At 52.3% G+C, this 17,629-nt stretch overlaps 1 protein-coding gene across 3 annotated transcripts in view; it reads right to left on the bottom strand.

Annotated features, from left to right (window-relative positions):
* Positions 1–17,629, bottom strand: part of PLXNA2 (plexin A2) — a 132,651-nt gene that overhangs the window by 42,817 nt on the left and 72,205 nt on the right. For all 3 annotated transcript variants that reach the window (XM_030465520.1, XM_030465522.1, XM_030465521.1), the window contains exons 5-9: positions 10,174–10,274; positions 6,362–6,485; positions 5,379–5,532; positions 4,164–4,260; positions 2,877–2,991 (exon numbers count right to left, since the gene is read on the bottom strand). In XM_030465520.1, the coding sequence (XP_030321380.1) occupies positions 2,877–2,991; positions 4,164–4,260; positions 5,379–5,532; positions 6,362–6,485; positions 10,174–10,274 (591 nt within the window). The remainder of the gene's footprint in view (positions 1–2,876; positions 2,992–4,163; positions 4,261–5,378; positions 5,533–6,361; positions 6,486–10,173; positions 10,275–17,629) is intronic.

Here is a 17,629-nt window from a genome sequence, read left to right as displayed (position 1 = left end):
ACTATTACCTCCTACAGAAGTGGCCACCAGGAAACAGAGGCCTCAAAAGAGTTGGGTTTACCCCATGTCAGAAACTTCCCACCAGATGAGGATACCAAGAAGAGCCAGCCCTGCTTTGCAGTCTGGGAGGTGTCCTGTGTTTATCCCCACCAACATCAAACCATTTTCACATTTGCACATCCAAGAGCATGATGTAAACCAGAGCTCTGACACTCCAGGGACATTCCTCCCCCAGACTCACAAATGCCTTTGCTTATCACTTACTGATGGCTTCATGGCCACCCCCAGACACAGCCCCTGCCCATCCTCAGGGCTGTCCCCTGCATCACCTCTACCTCTGAGCTCTGCTCCTCTGTGTCAGCAAACAGCTCCTGTTGGCAGGGCAGCCTGAGACAGAAAAAGCTGCTTCTCTCAGCTGTGTTTCCATGGAAAGCAGGGCTAAAAAAGGCAGCATTTAAGCCAGGTCAGTACAGCCAGAGGATTGTAAGAAGCAAGTGTACACAGGGTTGTTTTGGTTGGAAAAGAGCTTTCAGATCATCAAGTCCAATGGTTGAAGCCACAGCTCAGGAAGATGGGATTTCCTTCCCCCACCACTCTGAAGAGCAGCTGAGGCTTTGAGCTCTTTCCCCTTCTCAAGACAGATGACTCCAAGGAGCATCAAAGGGAGCTCGTTACACATCCCATCCCACTGGGACACAAGTTCTGGTGGGCCAGGACTGAAAGGGAATATTCAAGATATTTTCTCTTGAATTAAATATAAAGGCACAAAAAAGATTTCCAGCCTTGTGTGAGCACTTCTGTGAAGAAGGGCACTTGGGACTGAAAGTGGGGCAGCCCATCCTGGTGGCACTGCCAGGATTATCCCCACAGTGGCAGCCCCAAACAAAACCCACTCTGCCTGGGAGGGAAGGGGGTGTTGGTAAGCACAACTGTTTTGCTAACACATCAGTCTATGACACAATGAGAACATTGTGATCTGAATTGTTTTAAGAGAGGAACTTCTTTAGGAGGCATTTATTTGAGGTTTTGTGCCCATAATAAAGATGTCTCTGCCTGGGCATGGCATTGCCTGCCTGTTCTGAGGTCCAGAGAAGTGGAGCCTCTGCATTGTTATCATCAGCCCTTATCACAAGTAATCACCAGGAAGGTGTTAGAGACCACATCACATCCTCTGGTAAGAAACCACCTCTGCAAGATGAAGAGGAGAGGAGTTCTTTGGAGACACGACAGCACTGTGATCCCAGCAGGAACTGCAGAGATACCAACTCCTCCACTTGCTCCCCTTTCTCTGATCTCTGGCAAGTCCTGTGCATTCCCAGGAGGAAAACAGAGATAATGGAATTGTCCTACTTTACCAGAGACTTGTCAAACACTTCTAAGATCACGGGGTTGAAGGACTGTAACACTCAGAACTACAACTGTAAAGCCTGGGAAGACAGCGATGCTTTGAGGGCAAAGGAGAAAATCCCCCCACACCACTTGAGAGAAAGAAAAGCAAAAGGTTTTGCTTTCTCCTCTTATCTTGAAAGGAACTCTCTTGGCTTCCAGCTCGACTGAGAATGCTTTTGGTTTTTCCCCAGGGTGGATACTCCTCTTGGGATGCTCTGTGCTGCCTGGGGCAGCTCTGGGGCTGCTCCCTGAGCCCCTCAGTGCCACCTCCCAGGGACACTGCCCAGCCCACCATCCCACCAAGCACATACACAGTCAGCACATCAACATTGCTTCTTTTAGGTCTGTGTGCCTCCTGGAAGTGTTTTAACCTGGAAGACCCATGGGTTGTTTAAGTTTCAAGTTTACTACTGGTTTTGCAGCAGCCTGGCAGCTTCAGTCACTGCTTTTTATCAGCTCAGTGTCTATTCTACTGACCTGCTTTTCTCTGTCTCTGTCACTCACTGATAAGGGTTTGTCTTGATGCTTTCCTTTCTGTTTCTAATATTTAATATGTCCTCACTGCTGCCTTTCCCACTTTCCAAGACACACAGGATTTTCAAAGAACCTTTAAAAATTTATTTTTTTTGCCTTGTATTTTTAGGACCTGCAACAATTCCAGGCACTACAAAGCTACAGATAGGGACAATAAGGGCAGAGCAGGACCCTACCAGCACCAGAGGCTCTATCTGCTCTTTACCCAAAGAACTTGAAGCAGACAGCATCTTGGAAACCAGAGAAGACCACAGGGGCAGAAACCCCAGACTGGGGGGGGGGGTTGGTGGTAATCTTTGATCAGTGCTAACAAACCCCTTTCCTCCACAGAAACCTGAACCTCGGGACAAACAGAAGACCTGGCAGACCCATTAAGGGACGAAGCCTCCTTCTAGCTGCTAAAAGCATTTCTGGACTTGAGCCCCACACCTTTTATTAATGGCTACAAGAAATGGCTCCTGGGCCACAGTGCTGGGACCCGAATCAATTCTCTTTTCCAAAGTCTGCTCTGTTCAGGGCTGCAGAATTCTGAGTCAGTTTCCAGTCAGGCTCCTGCCATGACACAACCCAGGGACTGAGTCCCACCTGCCCCAGGCTCACTGCTCACCTCTGGGTACCAAGGGAAGCTGCTCCAAAGTGCTGCTGCTCTTCCAGGGGTCTTGGAGACTCCTGCAGGAAAGCACTGCAGCAACCACAGGGCTTGGGGGACCTGAGCCCACCCACACATCAGAGGTGAGGCCAGCATTGGTGGTCAGGTCCAGACACATCTTTTTTTTTTGCCAAACTGACACTTCCTTGCTGTGTGAGTTCAGAGCTGTGTCTGCACTTTTCCGTGCCAGCCAAGAGAGGAGCCCCGACCCATGGGAAGTTAAAAAAAAAACCTCCTACAAACACTGACCGTGGTGATTGTGGAAAAAGCAAAGAAGAAAGAGCTGAAATCTCTGGTCTGGTACCTCAGAGACGTTGATTCGTCCCTCCTGGAAGGAGCAGGTGGTGGGGTCGTGGGTGCAGAGGTTTCGGTACTTGCACCAGTGGCAGCGGAAAGCACTGTTCACACAGGAGAGGCACCTGGGGGAGAAAAAAGGAATTAGTTAGGAGGTTATCACCTTGGGAGGGCTGTGTGGTAACAGACAAGTCCAGGCTCAGGGTCCTTCAGAGGGGAATAATTTATTTGGAGGGATGTTTTGCTAGTCCTTGTTGATGCAAGGAAAAGCACCAAAGAGGCCTGGGAAAAACAAACACTCAAGAGACAGTCTGAAAGAACCCGGTAATTCATCCAGCAATAAAACACAAGCTGGGATTTATTGCACATCATTGCACTGGTGTAAAACAAAGCACAACATTGCACAGACACCAGAAAGTGGGGGAACGAGGCGAGCCTGACAGAAACTGGATTAGTTGTTTTACAAGTCAGGAATGCTTCAAGTCAACAGCAACACTTCTCCTCGGCCCCCCAGTGCAAAGAGGCCAGCAAGAGCTTTTGATTCATGTTGGAAGACATTAACTGTTTATGAAATGTTTCTGAAAGAAGGCAGAGCCTTTCCAGACACGGGGTGACTCAGCTGCCAGTGACCTGGCTGGGGGCTTTGCAATCCCCAGGATTTGCTGCCAGTTCCAGGGGCCCAGGCAGCTGCTGCTCTCTGCAGTCACCTTCTCCTCTTCCTCCTCCTCCTCCTCCTCCTCTAGCCCCAAGGTCAGACCCTGGTGCCACTCGGGTTTTGGTGACTGTGGAAGAAGCTGTACCTGTGGGATCCAGCTCCGTGGATCTCCAGCTCTGAGACACGGGAATCCCGGAGAGGAGAGTGCCCGGGAGGGACACAGGTGGGCTGGAGGATGCTGCAGGGGGGCTGGAACGAACCGAACCTCCTCCCTGCCTGCAGCCCAGCTCCCCACACCCTCAGCTCTGCCTTCACCCTCAGCATCCCTCCTGGTTCACAGTTGCTGGGTTGTGCAGCTTGGGGGCACCAGCAGGTTGAGGTTTTTTCAGCCTCGCTCTGCCTGCAGCTCCCATGCCCGAGGATTTACAGGGGCACCCAGAGAGGTCCAGGCAGGGCTGATGGGCTCCTCTTCCACCACTCGGAGCTGCTGGCTGAGCTATGCGGTCTGCTAGCCCCTGGGCTAGTCCCAGATGCAGTCTGCTAGCCCCTGGGCTGGTCCCAGAGCCCAGCATCCATTCCATTCCATTCCCCATCCCTCTCCCTTTTTCCTGGGCTCTGCTGGGGAGGGCAGGGAGCACTCACAGTTGGTGGGCACTGCAGTTGTAGAACTTGAACTCCGTGCTGACAAATGTCCTTCCTGTCTCCCGGGACCTCAGCTGCAGTACCACGCCGAACCAGTCTGGGGACACAAAGCAGAGCCCGTCAGTCCTGCCAGAAGGGACCAAGAAGTGGCAGAAAAAACCAGGGTGCACCCAGCTGCCCCCCACCAGTGTGCTGAGCCACCTGCCCTGGGGCAGAAGGTGGAAGGCAGGCTGCCTCCATCTCCCTGGTTACAGAAATTCCCCAAGCTGGGGGCTGAGCATCCTCCTGGCCTGGTCCTGCCCTCAAGCACCCATGGGTGCTGTTTCCAGCAATGCCTCCAAACCAAAGCAGGCTTGATGGTTTGGTGCACTGGAGTCACTGGGACACAGCTGATGTGAGCAGGGGATCTCAGCCTGTTCCCTAAGGGATTCTGTCTCCACTATAAAAACCCTCATTTAGGCTGTTCTGAGGAGCAGCCCAAGACTAGAAGAGGAGACAAAGCTGGAAGGGTGGCATTAGTGAAGCTCTTTGGGAGCCTCAGCACTGGATTAATTAAGAGCAGATTGCTCTTCCCAGGCTGCCATGGGGAAGTCTACACCAGCCCTGCTCCCAGGGCAGCTCTTGGTGTGCACCCTGGTGTTCACCAAGAATCAGGCTCCATATAATGCCTTAGAAGTACAAAGATCCCATCAGGAAAGCTCAGCTGACACCTGGAAGGATGCCAGGGAGAAAATGAGTTTTAAGCAAGTAGCTTTTTGGTTATGGGAAGGGAAAAATATGACTGCAGTGACATTAATGAAGAAACCACCCAAGGATCAGGGCCAAAAAAATAGAAACCACATCCACCTACTCATGGGTGCTGAGCTGGGCTGAGGGGAGGGCTCCTGCCTTCCACATCCACTGGTGTGGCAAAGCTGCAAGCCCCTGCCCCACTCCTGAGCCCTCCCAAGGGGACAATCAGCTCCTGGAGCCTCAGGTCCTGCCTGGCAGTGCAGGGAGGATGCAAAGAGAAGGCAGACACAGGGAGCTGTCTGCTCCCAGTTTGGGGTGTTTCTTAAGGACCAAATTCCCTGGATTTAGTGGTCTTTGACAGGAACATGAATTTCTCCAGCAGCAGCAGCTCCAAAGGGCCCTCTCCACCCAGCAGGTACTTCCAAACCTCCACTGTACTCTCTGGTGGCCCAGATTATTGCTGTCCAGAAGTCAGATACTTACCCTGATCCACAGGTATGGCAGGGACATCTTTTGCTGCTGGAGACACACACACAACCCGGCTGCCCAAAACCTGCCCTTCCACCTCTGTCAGGTTCCCAAAGAGGCAGGTGACCCCTGCCCCCAGGTCTGGAGCATCCCTCACCAGCAAGCTGAGCTGCAGTCAGGGAGAGGAGAGGCAGAGAGGGAACAAAATCTGTTAGCAGGCAGAGCTGCCCAAGCTGCCTTCAGATTTTCATCACCTGCTGTTTTCCCATTCAATACTGAGCCCCTCAAATACCCCTCCACCCTCCCACAGGAGGTGCCTGGCTGCCCTCCTGTGGGAACTGGAGAAGGAAAAAGGAACCCAGGGGTATAGATTCTGCTGAGTCTTGGGGCACTGCAGCTCAGGAGAGGTGTCTGATGGCACCTTTCTGTCTCCCTGGGTTTTCCACATCAGCTTTGCCACCCTCAGTGCCCACTCAGCAGCAGAGCCCCCCAAGTCCCCTGGGCACACCAGGAAAATGGTGCCTGCAGGGCTGGGTGCCCTCCTGACAGCCCCAGGCCTTTTGTACACCAAGTGCTGGGGGGCAGCTGGCCCTGGGGGGAGCAGAAAGGGGCTGGGGCAAGGCCAGCTGCTGCGGGGGGCTGGGGGGCTCTGGGGGCAGCAGCTGGGATGCTTCAGAGAGCCAGGCTTGAGCACAGCTCACAGATGAGCTTTTTGGGAAACAAAGCCTTTCCTTTTCAACAGCTAATGAAACCAGACCAAGAGAAATGTGAGCTGAGGCCCAAGGGGAAGGGGAATTTGTTTCTGCCATCCCCATCCCTTTCTTGCCTGGCTCGGGTGACCCCTTCTCCTCCCCAGCCCCTCCGCCGGTGACTTCATGGGAAAACATTTGTGCCGAGAGGCAGGGAGAAAGGCTGGAGAAGGGTTTGTTTGCTTTTGAACGTGAAATATACTGGAAATGCCTCTCCCCCAACCCCCCCCCCTGGCCAGCAGTACCCACCGGGAGGCTGTGCTGGGAGACAGGGATGCTGCTGGGCTGCACGCTGAGCCTGAGGCACTGGGTGATGCTCCCTGCAAACCGGGAGGGCTCCTCTGCCCGCTCACAGCTGTCCCGAGGGGAGCACCTGCAACACAACACAGCTCAGAGCACACCCCCAGCACCCAGAGCACCCAGGGAAGGTGGAAAACAGCACAAGCTGAGCAAGGGAGAGCTGAGCAGACAGGCAGAGCCTCGGCCAGGGCGTTATCAGCAGGACCGGGGGTGATGCTCTGCTCTGTCTCAGGCACACGCTCCACGTGTAGGACCAAAGGGCACTGAAAAATGTCCTGTGGTGAGAGGAAAGACAAAGCTCAAGTATCTGAGGAGTGATTCCCAGTCCTGCCTGCACTGGGACACAATCCAGAGCTGCTGAAGTCCCATGTGCCGGCAGTGACAGCGGGTGTGGGGTGAGCCTGGCACTCTGCTGCTGCTGGGCAGGGCCCCTGCGAGCCATAAATCCAGAATCTGCACAGGAACCAGACCATAAAGCAGTAACAGGCAATAAAAGGATGATGCCACCATTCTGGTTAAAAGCAAAGCACATAGTTCATTAATAGTCTTCTCCTGGAGCTGAGGAGGGTGGCAGGGATGGGATTTTCTTCTACAGTGGCTGCTGGCTGCACCTAGCAGGCTGTGTGCTCCAGGATGGATCCTGATCCCTGTGTTTTCATTGCAAGTGTCCTTGGAGTGGAGTGAAATTATAGCTAGAGGAGCACCCACCTGGAAACCAAGGGAGAATTACCAGTGTTTCAGATACCAGAGACTGCAGCACAGTGCTGGGGCATCCCTCAGCTGTTCCCTATTTTATGTCGTTTGGGGAAAATCCTTCCCATCTCACTCCCCTCCCTGGGAGCAGCTGACACGTTGGCCTTTAGGTGTTAATGGCCTTAATAAGCCATCAGCAAACTCTATCACTTTTCACTCACTGCTGATCTTGGACCCTATTTCAAAAGGTGCTGCAAAGGTCAGAGGATGGAGGTGCTGTCACCAGCCTCAGGTGCCACCTCCAGCTTCCCTCCTGACAGCCACTGGAGTGGATGTGTCACTCCAATGAACAAGGTGCTGCTGGCAAAGTGCTTGTTTTCCAGGGTCCCTGGGGACAGGCTGGGCCACTCCCAGGCACACACACACATTTAAGGCACATCCAGCTCTGTCCCACTGGCAGGGACTGGGGAAACCCAGGGCTGCCCACACCACAACAAGGGACTTGCAGCCTCTGTTTGCTTTTGATTAAGAAAAGTAGAGTTGACACTTTCCAAACCTTCCAAACCACTTGCAAACACTCGTGCTGTTCTCCTCACCCTCTCTGTTTGGTTTTGATGGTTTATTGGGTTGGGTTTTTTTATGTGGTGTTTTGGGGGCTTTTTTTGGGTTTTTTTGTTTTTTTTTGAGTAAATGGAGCTAAATATGAATGCTGCCAAAGGAAGAATTATTGAGGTTTAAGTGAATCTGTAAGATAGCTTTAAAGTGAGCTCTTGACTGGAGCCTTTATCTCATTGACTCGCTGGAATGGCTCTTTTTTATCATACTATTTATGGCAACAGCCTTAACAGAGATAAATAGGTCTGCAGACAATAACACACTTGTAGAGAGCAGCACATGGAAGGCTTGCAGGTTGCAAATCCCCTGGCTGAGGGGACTCTTTACAAGCTCCTTGAGGCCTCTGCTTGCTCCTGAAGAGCAGCATTTGCAGAAGAGGAGCAGTGGCTCCTTCTCTGACCTGGAGAAGACGAATTTGCAACCCCCTGGCTGGAGGAGGTGGCAAAGGGCAGGGACAGAGACTCAGCCCAGCAGTTCTGCAGAACCTTTCCCTTCCTGCTGGCTTTTAGCACCTTCTCAAGTCTTCTCTCTGCCCAGGACTCCTCCAAGCCCAATTCTGAGCAGCTGGGCCATCTGGCAGGAGGGATGTGGAAGAATTAGAGGGGTGAGATGATAAATTAAATCACAAACATCCCGGTACTTGGGGCCTCCAAACAAAGATGACAGAGGCTTCAGGAACAGCAAGATAAACTGAAAAGCTAAAAAATTATCATTGCTCCAAGCAGGACGGGGAAGGGCTTGAAGGGAAGGCTGAGAAATACCATCTGGGAAGAAACCTGTGTGGGGAACAGGTTAAATGCAGAAATGTCACAGCCAAAAGGGCAGAGGAAATGACGCTTTTCTTTCCTCTTGACATTGAGGGTTTTCTCTCTGCAAAATGAAGATAACAACCTTTACCTGCTTCCCAGGTGGCTTGATGAAGATTCGGTTCATTAGCATTAGGAAAGCACCCAGGGATCCTTGCAGAGGAGCTTCTGCAGCAACACCAACCCCCCCAGGTACCAGCTCCTGCCATCCCCTCCTGTGGCACAGCTCAGCAGCACCAGGACCACTGGCCCAGGGGAGCCCTTGTACCCCTACAGCTGGTTCCTGGGAGCACCTACAGCCCTGCAGCATGCCCCCTTTCCTTGCTTTTTCATCCCCTTGTCATCAAAAAGCTGTAGAGGCTTCTGTCCCAACTGCTGGAAAGGTCCACAAGGATGGTTGCCCCGTGGGAAGTGGTAAAGGGATGGAAATAAATCATCAGGGATGGAAAGAATTTTCTTCTGACAAAGCTGCTGTGACAGCAAAGACTTTGGGTCACAACTGCCCATATGGTGGCTTGAGAGGCTCTTCTGAAAGGAGAAAAGCTAAAAAAGGGATAAGATGCCAGGGATGCCCGTGCCCTTTGCTGCCTTGCTGCTGGCAGGGGCTGCTCCACTCCTGCCTGCCTGGAGCCTGCGGGATGCTCCGGATCTACACTGCTTCTCCTCCATCTCCCCAAACCTGGCAACAACTCTGCCAACCAACCCAGCAAGGAGCCAGGCTGCACCCCAAGGCTCCCAGGTTCAGATCCGGGCCGGATTTGTGGAGGAGTCACCATCCCCTGCATCCCCCTCTCTCCAGCACCTGCTGCTCAGGCACGGGGCCAAGCTCTGCTGCGGGGCCCTGAACTCTGCCCCCCTCCCACTCTGCTAACAGGGATGCTCTGCAGGCTGGCATGGAGCCAGAGGGATTTCTATTCCTCTCCTCCAGCCTCCTCCAGCCTTTTCCCTCCTCCCCCGAGCTGCCTGTGCCTGGTGTCCCCCCTTCCGCCCTAGGAAGCAATGGTTGCTGTGGCAGAGGAGGGAGAGGAAGGACACAAACACCTCCTGAATGCAGAGAGCATTTCCTGGAGCTCCACTTAAAAAAAAAAACCAAAAAAACAAAACACCCTTGAGCCCTTTGTGCCTGTTGGTCTATGTGAGGGGTGCCAGTTCCCAGCCCCTGACCCTGCACCCAACATTCCCAGCTCTGCTCCTGACACATGGAACAAGGTTCCAGTGCTGAGCCTCTATGAAAGCAAAGTCCTCCTCATATCACCAAATCTAGTGTTGCCTTTAAAAATTGCTTGTTAATTGGGAGGGACTTGTGGCTTGGGAAAGCAGGAGTGTGAAAAAAAAAAATAAATAAAAAAAGAGGTTTCTATTCCTAGTGTTTTAATTTCTGCTTTCCTGCCGTGTCCATGGCACCTCCTCTGCTCTGTGTGACCCACGGCTCCCAGAGTGGGAATTTGTTTTCCTTTACCTCTTGACTTGGGGACTGTCAGTGGCATTCACACTGCATTGCAGGGAAGAGCCAGGGAAGATGGATTTAAGGAACTTCCACCCAATTTGCTGTTGCACAGATCGCACTGGGGAGCTTTGGGTGGCTGGGAAAGGTGCTTTTGATCATCCCCACCAGCAGCTCCAAGGACCCGGCCAAGCTGGACTTACATGTGGTGGAGGGTGCACCAGCCACAGTGGGGATCCCCCGAGCTCAGGCACTCCCCACACGTCGTGTACTGCTCACAGGACTCCACGGGCACCCGGGACACCTGGAAAGGAAGCAGAGACACAGGCTCAGAGCTCCCGTGGCACCCATCGAGTGAACCAAGAGCAGGGTTTGCTTCGCCAGGGATCCCCATCCTCACCTCCAGCCCCGCTGGTCCATCCTCGGTGTATTTTCATTTCCTTTATGAAATGCTGTAAATAATTAATCCCTCCCCCCCCAGCACAGCCACCCCACGGGCCCCAGGAGCAGTGCCTGCAACCGGCTGAAAATTCAAACCACTGCAGAGCATCCCTCAGCCCCAGCAGCTGGGAGGGGGTGAAAGGAGCAGTGTGTGCCCAGACAACGGCCACTGTCACTCCAAGTGCTGTTGACACAGTGAGGACCCAGTTCCTCTCTAAACACAACACCAATAGTGCTGCTATTCTTCTTGTTTCCTCAACCCTCCTCGACAGCTTTTCCTAAAAACAACACCAAAAAAAAAAAAAAAAAAAAAAATCGCGGGTGGGGGCGACGGGGGACGGGCAGGGGGCTGGGCTTGGGGAACACTGAGGGCAAAGGAGCCCTGGAGCTGGGGCTGAGGGGGCAGAGCCAGGGATGCTGGGCAAGTGGGTACCTTCTGGTGGCTGGGGAGAGCTGCAGAGGAGTTTTTCAAAGCCTGTGGGGCTGTGCTGACTCTCAGCATCCCCTGGGGGGGTCACCAGCCACTGCAGGATACAGGGATGGAGGTCACCAGCTTTCCTCCAAAGTCTGCCTTTGGATGGTGGGATGGTTTGTGCCCACCCTGGAGATCAGGACAGCCCCAAAATCACCAGGCAATGCTGATCCCCCTCCTCTTTCCCACAGTGTGAGGCATGGCAGGACCCATCCCTGTGATTTATATGCAGCTCAGGGCTCGTCTCATGTTTGTGAGGAGCTGGATGCTCTCGTGGTGCTCTATAAATAACAGAGGATTTGAATTTTGTGAATAACAGTTTGTTACATACAATGTTATGTTAGGCATTCGGGTTCTCTTCTCAGGAATCACAGCAGCACAATGACCCCCCTGGGCTATAGGAATGGGTCCTGCTTGGCCTCAAAGGAGGTGTGGGGTGAGCCCAGCCCTGCCCACACACCTCCCAGTAAAAGGGGACCCAGGCTTCCCAGGATCAATCCTTGGCTGCACAGCACTGGTGCTGTGGGCCCATGGTTTTCCAAGGGAAGAGAACAGAAAAGGAGCAGGGGAAAGTGATGAGTGATCCCAAACCATGGCCAGCACTGGGTCCCACCTGCCCAGCCCCACAGACTCACAGCATCCCCATCCCTGTGCAGAACCACCCTGGCTCCCATCTGTCACAGCCTGGTGTATTTGCTCTCACTTCCTCATCAGCCCTTGGGGCTGCTGGTTTGTTTGGAAAGGGCTTTGGTTTTCAGTATTTAGGTTTTTAATGCAAATACTTCTCTTTGCTTCCACCAGAGAAGATAGGTCAGAGGAATGCTCCTGGCACTCGGGAGCAAACATCTGAGAAAGTCTATCACCATTCAGGAGTGTATTCCTCACCCCAGACTGAGCCTCAAGAGAGCTGTTGCCTGAACTGATGAACTTCATCTGCAGAGCAGAAGGTCCTGGGGCACCCAGAGAGCAGAGCCCCAACCCCAGCCCCAGCTGGGAGCACCAGCAGCACCTCTGGAGAGCAGATGCTGATTTGGGATGCCTTGAGATTCTTGCTCCACCTCCCAGAAACATGAAGCAAGGGCTCCTGAAGCCAGGTGGGAATTCTCCACAAGCAGCTTCAAATCCTTCACCTCCTCCCCTGGGGGATGGAACACTGATCCCTGCAGAGATCTCCCAGGCAGTGGGGTGACAGATCCCAAAATCCTTCAGCAGAGCTGAGGAGCATCAGCCCAAAGGGCAACAGCCAAGACACAACCACTCCTGGGGAATGTCCTTGCTCCTGAGGCAGAGCTCTCTTTTCCCAAGCCTGATTGTTATCTCTCTTCCTTCTACCCCTGCCAAAACAAACCTGCTTCTCCAAAATTAAGTGATAAAGTCTCATTATTCCTTTCCTTGACTGCCTGACCCACAACATCAGCAAAAAAAAAAAAAAAAAAAAAAAAAAAGAATTAAAAAAAAAAAAGAAAAAATCAACACAGACTTCAAAACACACAAATTAAAACTTTGCCAGCCCCTGGAGAAAGTAAGTGCAAGAATCCAGCTCCAAATAAATACATAAAATAAACAAAGCAAGCAAAGTTTCTGTACTTCTGCCTGCCACCAGCACAGGCTTCTGACCTCCTTGGCTGGAGCAGTCCCCAGCACATCCCCCCCAGCACGCTGCCTGCAGACCCCCCCTGCCAGAGCTCAGACACAAAAATCTATTATTAATGACTTTGGGGAGTGCAGTAGAGATGCCAGCCAGTTCAATGTAATTAAAGCTATCTATCACTCAGTGAGCAGGAGCCCAAAGTTGATGAACTTTCCAATGAGATTTTATTTGTCCCTTCATTCATGGAGAAACTCCCCTTGGTGCTGCTGCAGGAGATGTGAAGAAGTGTGGGAAGGAGCCAGGGGGACTCGTCAGTTCCAGCTGTTAATGTGTCAGGGGGACAGAGCTGGGGATAATCAAGTCAACCTTTCTCAGAGGTTTGTAAAACTCCTCTTCCAGACTCCTCTTCCCTCTGCTTCTCCTCCCTGCATCTCCAAGCGGAACTCTCAGATCCAGAGCCCTCCTGTGACACTGTTCCTGCCAAGGGAAAAGCAGCCTGGAGAGCTGCTGGGCACCTCTGGCTTTGCTGAGCCAGACCTGGGGGTCCCATCTGGCCCAGGAAAAGTCCTACCTAGGAATGACTTCTTGGTTTGGTGGAGACGTGGGGGCTTGGGCTGCAGCCAGGACATGGAGGAGAAGGTAGAGGGGGAATGTTGGAACTGAAAAGCATTGAGGAGCATCCTCTGGTGGTGCTGAGCCCCCAGGGACAGGATGCCTGCTCCAAGAGCCCTGGGTGCTGTGATGGATGGGGCAGCACCAGGCAGAGGATGCTGAGGGGCTCTGGCAGGGAGAGCAGCACCCGACACTCCTCCTGCAGCACCCAACACTCCTCTCCCACACTGCTCAGCAGAGGAAGGATTATCAGAGCTCCAGAAGGGCTGTCAGAACCCAATCAACGCCTGGAACTTTTGGCAGAGAAGCAGCGAGTGGGAGAGGACAGAGAGACAATGTTTCCATGACTACAAAGGGATTATTTAATTACAGTGCTGCAGATGCATGCAGAGACAGTCCCTTAAACTCTGATCCAAGCAACCTTTGCAAGGAGTTTGGCTTCACTGCCATAAGAACCTCATTAGCATCTTAGGAGGAGAAGCTGTGCTTGGACACAGGAAAGCTTCCTCAGGGAATGATCCCACCTCCTCCGAGCTGAGCAGATTCCTTGGCTCCCCACTGCCCTACAGGTACAGCTCCAGCCTCCCAGGGAGGTGGTGGAAGTCAGGGCAGATCCCTCTGGGAAGCAGAAAAGAGTGAAAAAGCAGCAAAGGCCCCAAAGTAAGGCTCGATCAGGCTGCAAACCCACCCTCAAGCCAGAGTTTCCTCCATCCAACTCAGCAGCAGCAGCCAGCAGGCCTGGGGCTTGGAGCAGACTCGTGTTCTGGCACACTCCCCCCTGCAGACAAATGTTTTCCTGTGGTTTACCACGACTTGAGTTAATCACTGCATCAGCATCAAACATCTGAGCGAGACTTGCTGGAATAACAAAGTGCCAGGCTTGAGATCCCAGCCCTACTCCCAGGAGCAGCAGAGAGTCACATCCACCTGGAGCAGGAGAAATGGGTTTTCATCTCAAACAGGGATCAAAATGCTGGTTCTGTTCAATCTGGCAGCTCCCACCCAGGTGTCCCAACCCCTCACCCTCCTGGGGGTCCCAGGGGGACATCACCACACAGCCCTTGGGGTGCCCAGACAAGAAAAGGGGGAGATGTGATCCATGTTTACACATCCTTATAATGAGGGAGATGCTCAAGATCCCCACCACAAACCCCAGGTTATGCTGCAATAAATCCAAGCATTTCTCCCCCTGGAAAACCCCTGTGACTCCAGAGAGCTGTGAGTTCTTGACTGGTAAAAAAAGTTCAAGGGAGTTTTGTGGAAATCAGGCTCTTTCTGGGCAGGAAATCCTCTGCAGCAGCACCAGGGTGTCCCAACATTACCCTGCCCATGGATTGCTCTGGATTTTAGGGTGAGGGGATGCTGTGCCTGGAGCAGCTGTGTGATACATCCCAGTGTCCCTCCTGGGGGACATCCCTGCTGCCACCAGAAGTGGCTTCTGGACACACTGGCACCTTCTTCTGATGGACAGAGCCCACCCTGCCACAGCCACCCAGCCCAGGAGCAGTGTCCTTGGCAGCAGAGATCAGCCCAAGCCTCAGGAGAACTAATTAATAAGGATAAAAGGGGAGCAGCTTTCCAAACTTTCTGGGCTCAGGTGGGGATCAGTCCAACGCAGGAAACGTTCATCTCGCCTCAGCTCCCAGCCCCTCACATGCCTTGTGCTGCCATGTAACTCTTAGCACATGCCCTGCAGCCATTTAAATGTTTCAACAGAAGCTCATAAAATTAATTTAGGTGAATAATTATGAAGTGTGTACTTCCACCCTTCTCTGCCTAGCGAGGAAGCAGCAAAAAAAAAAAAGAATTCCGAATAATTTTTGAGTTCTAACCAATGTAATTAGGTGTTCAACACACACTTACCATTGGGCTGTGCATATTAAAATTACTGTTTTAGTCAGAACATTGCCAGAGAGTCATTACCAGCACAATGCTTCCATTCCTGGGACTCTAATCAGCCTTGGAGGGCTCACAGCATGGGGACTCCTGACTCCAGTGCCCACAGGTGATGCCCAGCAGCACCCTGGGGACCCCACCAAGGCCACCCAAGCCCTTCCAAGCCCCAGGGAGTGGGGATTCAGCCAGGAGGAGAGCCCAGGACAGGGGATGGAAATAGCTGGACTTGGAGGGAATGCTAAAACCCTTCTGGAAACACTTCCAGCATTTAGAGAAATGACAACCCTGCTCCAAGCAGCTTCTTATCCTGTTTGGAAATGCTGGAGGCTTCAAAGGAGGTGTCAATGAGCTGGTTGTGTCAGAGCAGGGAGCTCCATGCTCTGAAACTCAGCCATCCAGATCTGCTAGGAATGATCTGACTCTCCGTGGTGCAGCACAGACAGCTCAGTGCCTGCTGCTGCCCCTCTGCTTTCCCTCTTTCCCCATAAAAACCACCCAGCAGACAGCAGAGCCCCTGCCCCCCGAGCTGCTAGCCTGGAACTCAGGAATTCAGTTCAATTGGTGAAAAGGGATTGTGGCAGGCTAAGATAAAACGGAGGAGTTTAAGATGACAAACAGACTCCTAAATGGGATTAGAGGCTTAATGAAAACTGTAATGAATGAATGAGGCAACCAAATATTACCCATTAATATTAGACAGATAGATTAGATCCCTAGGCACTGCATTTAAAACCGACATGAAATTACTTCAATTACTCTGCATTGATAAATAACAAGGCCATATTTACTGTTAAAAAGCATTTCCTCCACCCTCCCCTTTGCTCACTTTGGCTTCTGCTTCCCCAGAGGGAATACGGAGTGCTGAGAGGCTGAAAAAAGCCCCACACCATGTAAAAACCACATCAGGCTGGGGGCTTCCCCCACTCTCCTGCCCTGGGAGCAAGCAGCACCCACTGAACCCCACTGCAGGCACCTCCTGCTCAGGATGAGGCCCCTGGGTCTCAGTTCCTGCACCAGCCAAGCAATCACTGCCCCTACACTCCCAACCTGATGCTCACAGCATCCCCCCACTCACAAACCCACTCTGCCTTCCCTTGCTGGTGGATCCAGCAGCTCAGCATCCTCCTCCTTCCCACACAGGGGCAGTGAGATGAACCTGCTCAGAGGCCTCTTCTAATAAAGAGATCACAGGTGGCTGATTCCTGGGTCCTTGGTGGCACTTCCCTGCCAGTGATGAAAAGCACTTTGGTAAAGGTAATGTCAACCTGAGTCTTTGTCCTTGCCCCTCAGCCTGCAGCCCAACCATCTGTTCTCTGCTTCAGGAAAGCCCTGGAGAAGAAGTTGCTGCTGGAAAGCCACAAACCATCCTTCCCAGCTCTGCCACCTTGGCTTGCAAACCTTTCTGCCTGGCTGAAGTCTTCTCTAGGTGAGCAGGGACACTCCTGGGTAGGCTGGATGGGCAGCCCTGCTGAGAGGGGAGCATGACTGGAAGCTTCCCAAATCACTGATGCTTTGCTGCTATGTGATCTTAAACATCTTTGAAAAAAAAAACCAAACCAAAACCAAACCAAAACCACCCCATTCAGCCTCACAACATTATCAGTAAGCCAGAAAAATACAACAAGATCTCATTTCAGAGATAGGGGAGGAGCAGCCTCTGGAAGGAGCACAGAGCAGCAGAGACATCACCTGATGGGAGAGGAGTGGAATAACATCCCTGCTTTCCCTTGGCCAGGATGCTGATCCCTTGGGAAAGGCTGCCCAGAGACAGAGGGACCTCCTGGCTGCTCCAGCTGAGCCTGGAGGGTTTGCTCAGGGTGGGGATGGGGTCTGTGTGCCTCACAGAGAGAAATTCACTTTCCAAGGCAAAAAAAAAAAAAAAATCTTTGTGCTTTCCCATCCCGAAACAAGGAGTAAAGCAAAGAGGAAGGAATGCACAGAGCTGTTCCCACAGCTCAGGAGATGGATGACCTTTCCAGTACTATACCTGTATAAATCTTATTTAATGAAATAATTAAAAAAAAAAAAAAAAAAGAATAAATGAAGGTTAAATCATTCCCTGCAGCAGATTTACATTGAAAACAAAGTCTGTGCAGACAGAGGTTGGTTTACACAACAGGCATTTAACATTCCTTTGCAAACTACTGGGGTGACTCCTGCCCAGCTCACCACAAGATGGGTGAGAGGAGCCCTCAAAGCCAACACCAACTTGCCAAGACAGGGGGAAAAGCAACAGCACCAGGCTGGGCTTGATCTGAAGCACACAGTTAGGGGTTTCAATGGGTCAGCAGTCACAACATGGTGGTTTTCACCCATCAAGCCCATCCTTTGAGACACGACTTTATTTTCAGTGCTGCCACTGAGTCAGCTCTTTAGCCCCCCCCTTCCCCTCCCCTGTGGCTTGGGAGAGCCTCTGGGAAAGAGAGAAAACAAACCCAGGGCCTCCCATTACCTCAAATAAAAGCTGGAAGAGGTTTCTGTAGCCACAGAAGGTTGGGCTCAAGGTTTAGCTTTCATCTTTACCTGCTTTCCCTTGGGCTGCTGGTTTGCTCCACGGGAGAGGGGGAAGGAAAGAGAAGCTCTGGGGCTACGGCACCGCTTTGAGAAGAGGCAGAGGTGAGACAAGCTCAGAGCTGATGCATAAAAC

The sequence above is a fragment of the Calypte anna genome, chromosome 26 (genome assembly GCF_003957555.1).
Source record: "Calypte anna isolate BGI_N300 chromosome 26, bCalAnn1_v1.p, whole genome shotgun sequence".
In the NCBI taxonomy this organism is placed as follows: domain Eukaryota; kingdom Metazoa; phylum Chordata; class Aves; order Apodiformes; family Trochilidae; genus Calypte; species Calypte anna.
The sequence above is the reverse complement of the archived record's forward strand: the minus strand, read 5'-3'. Positions and strand labels throughout refer to the sequence as shown.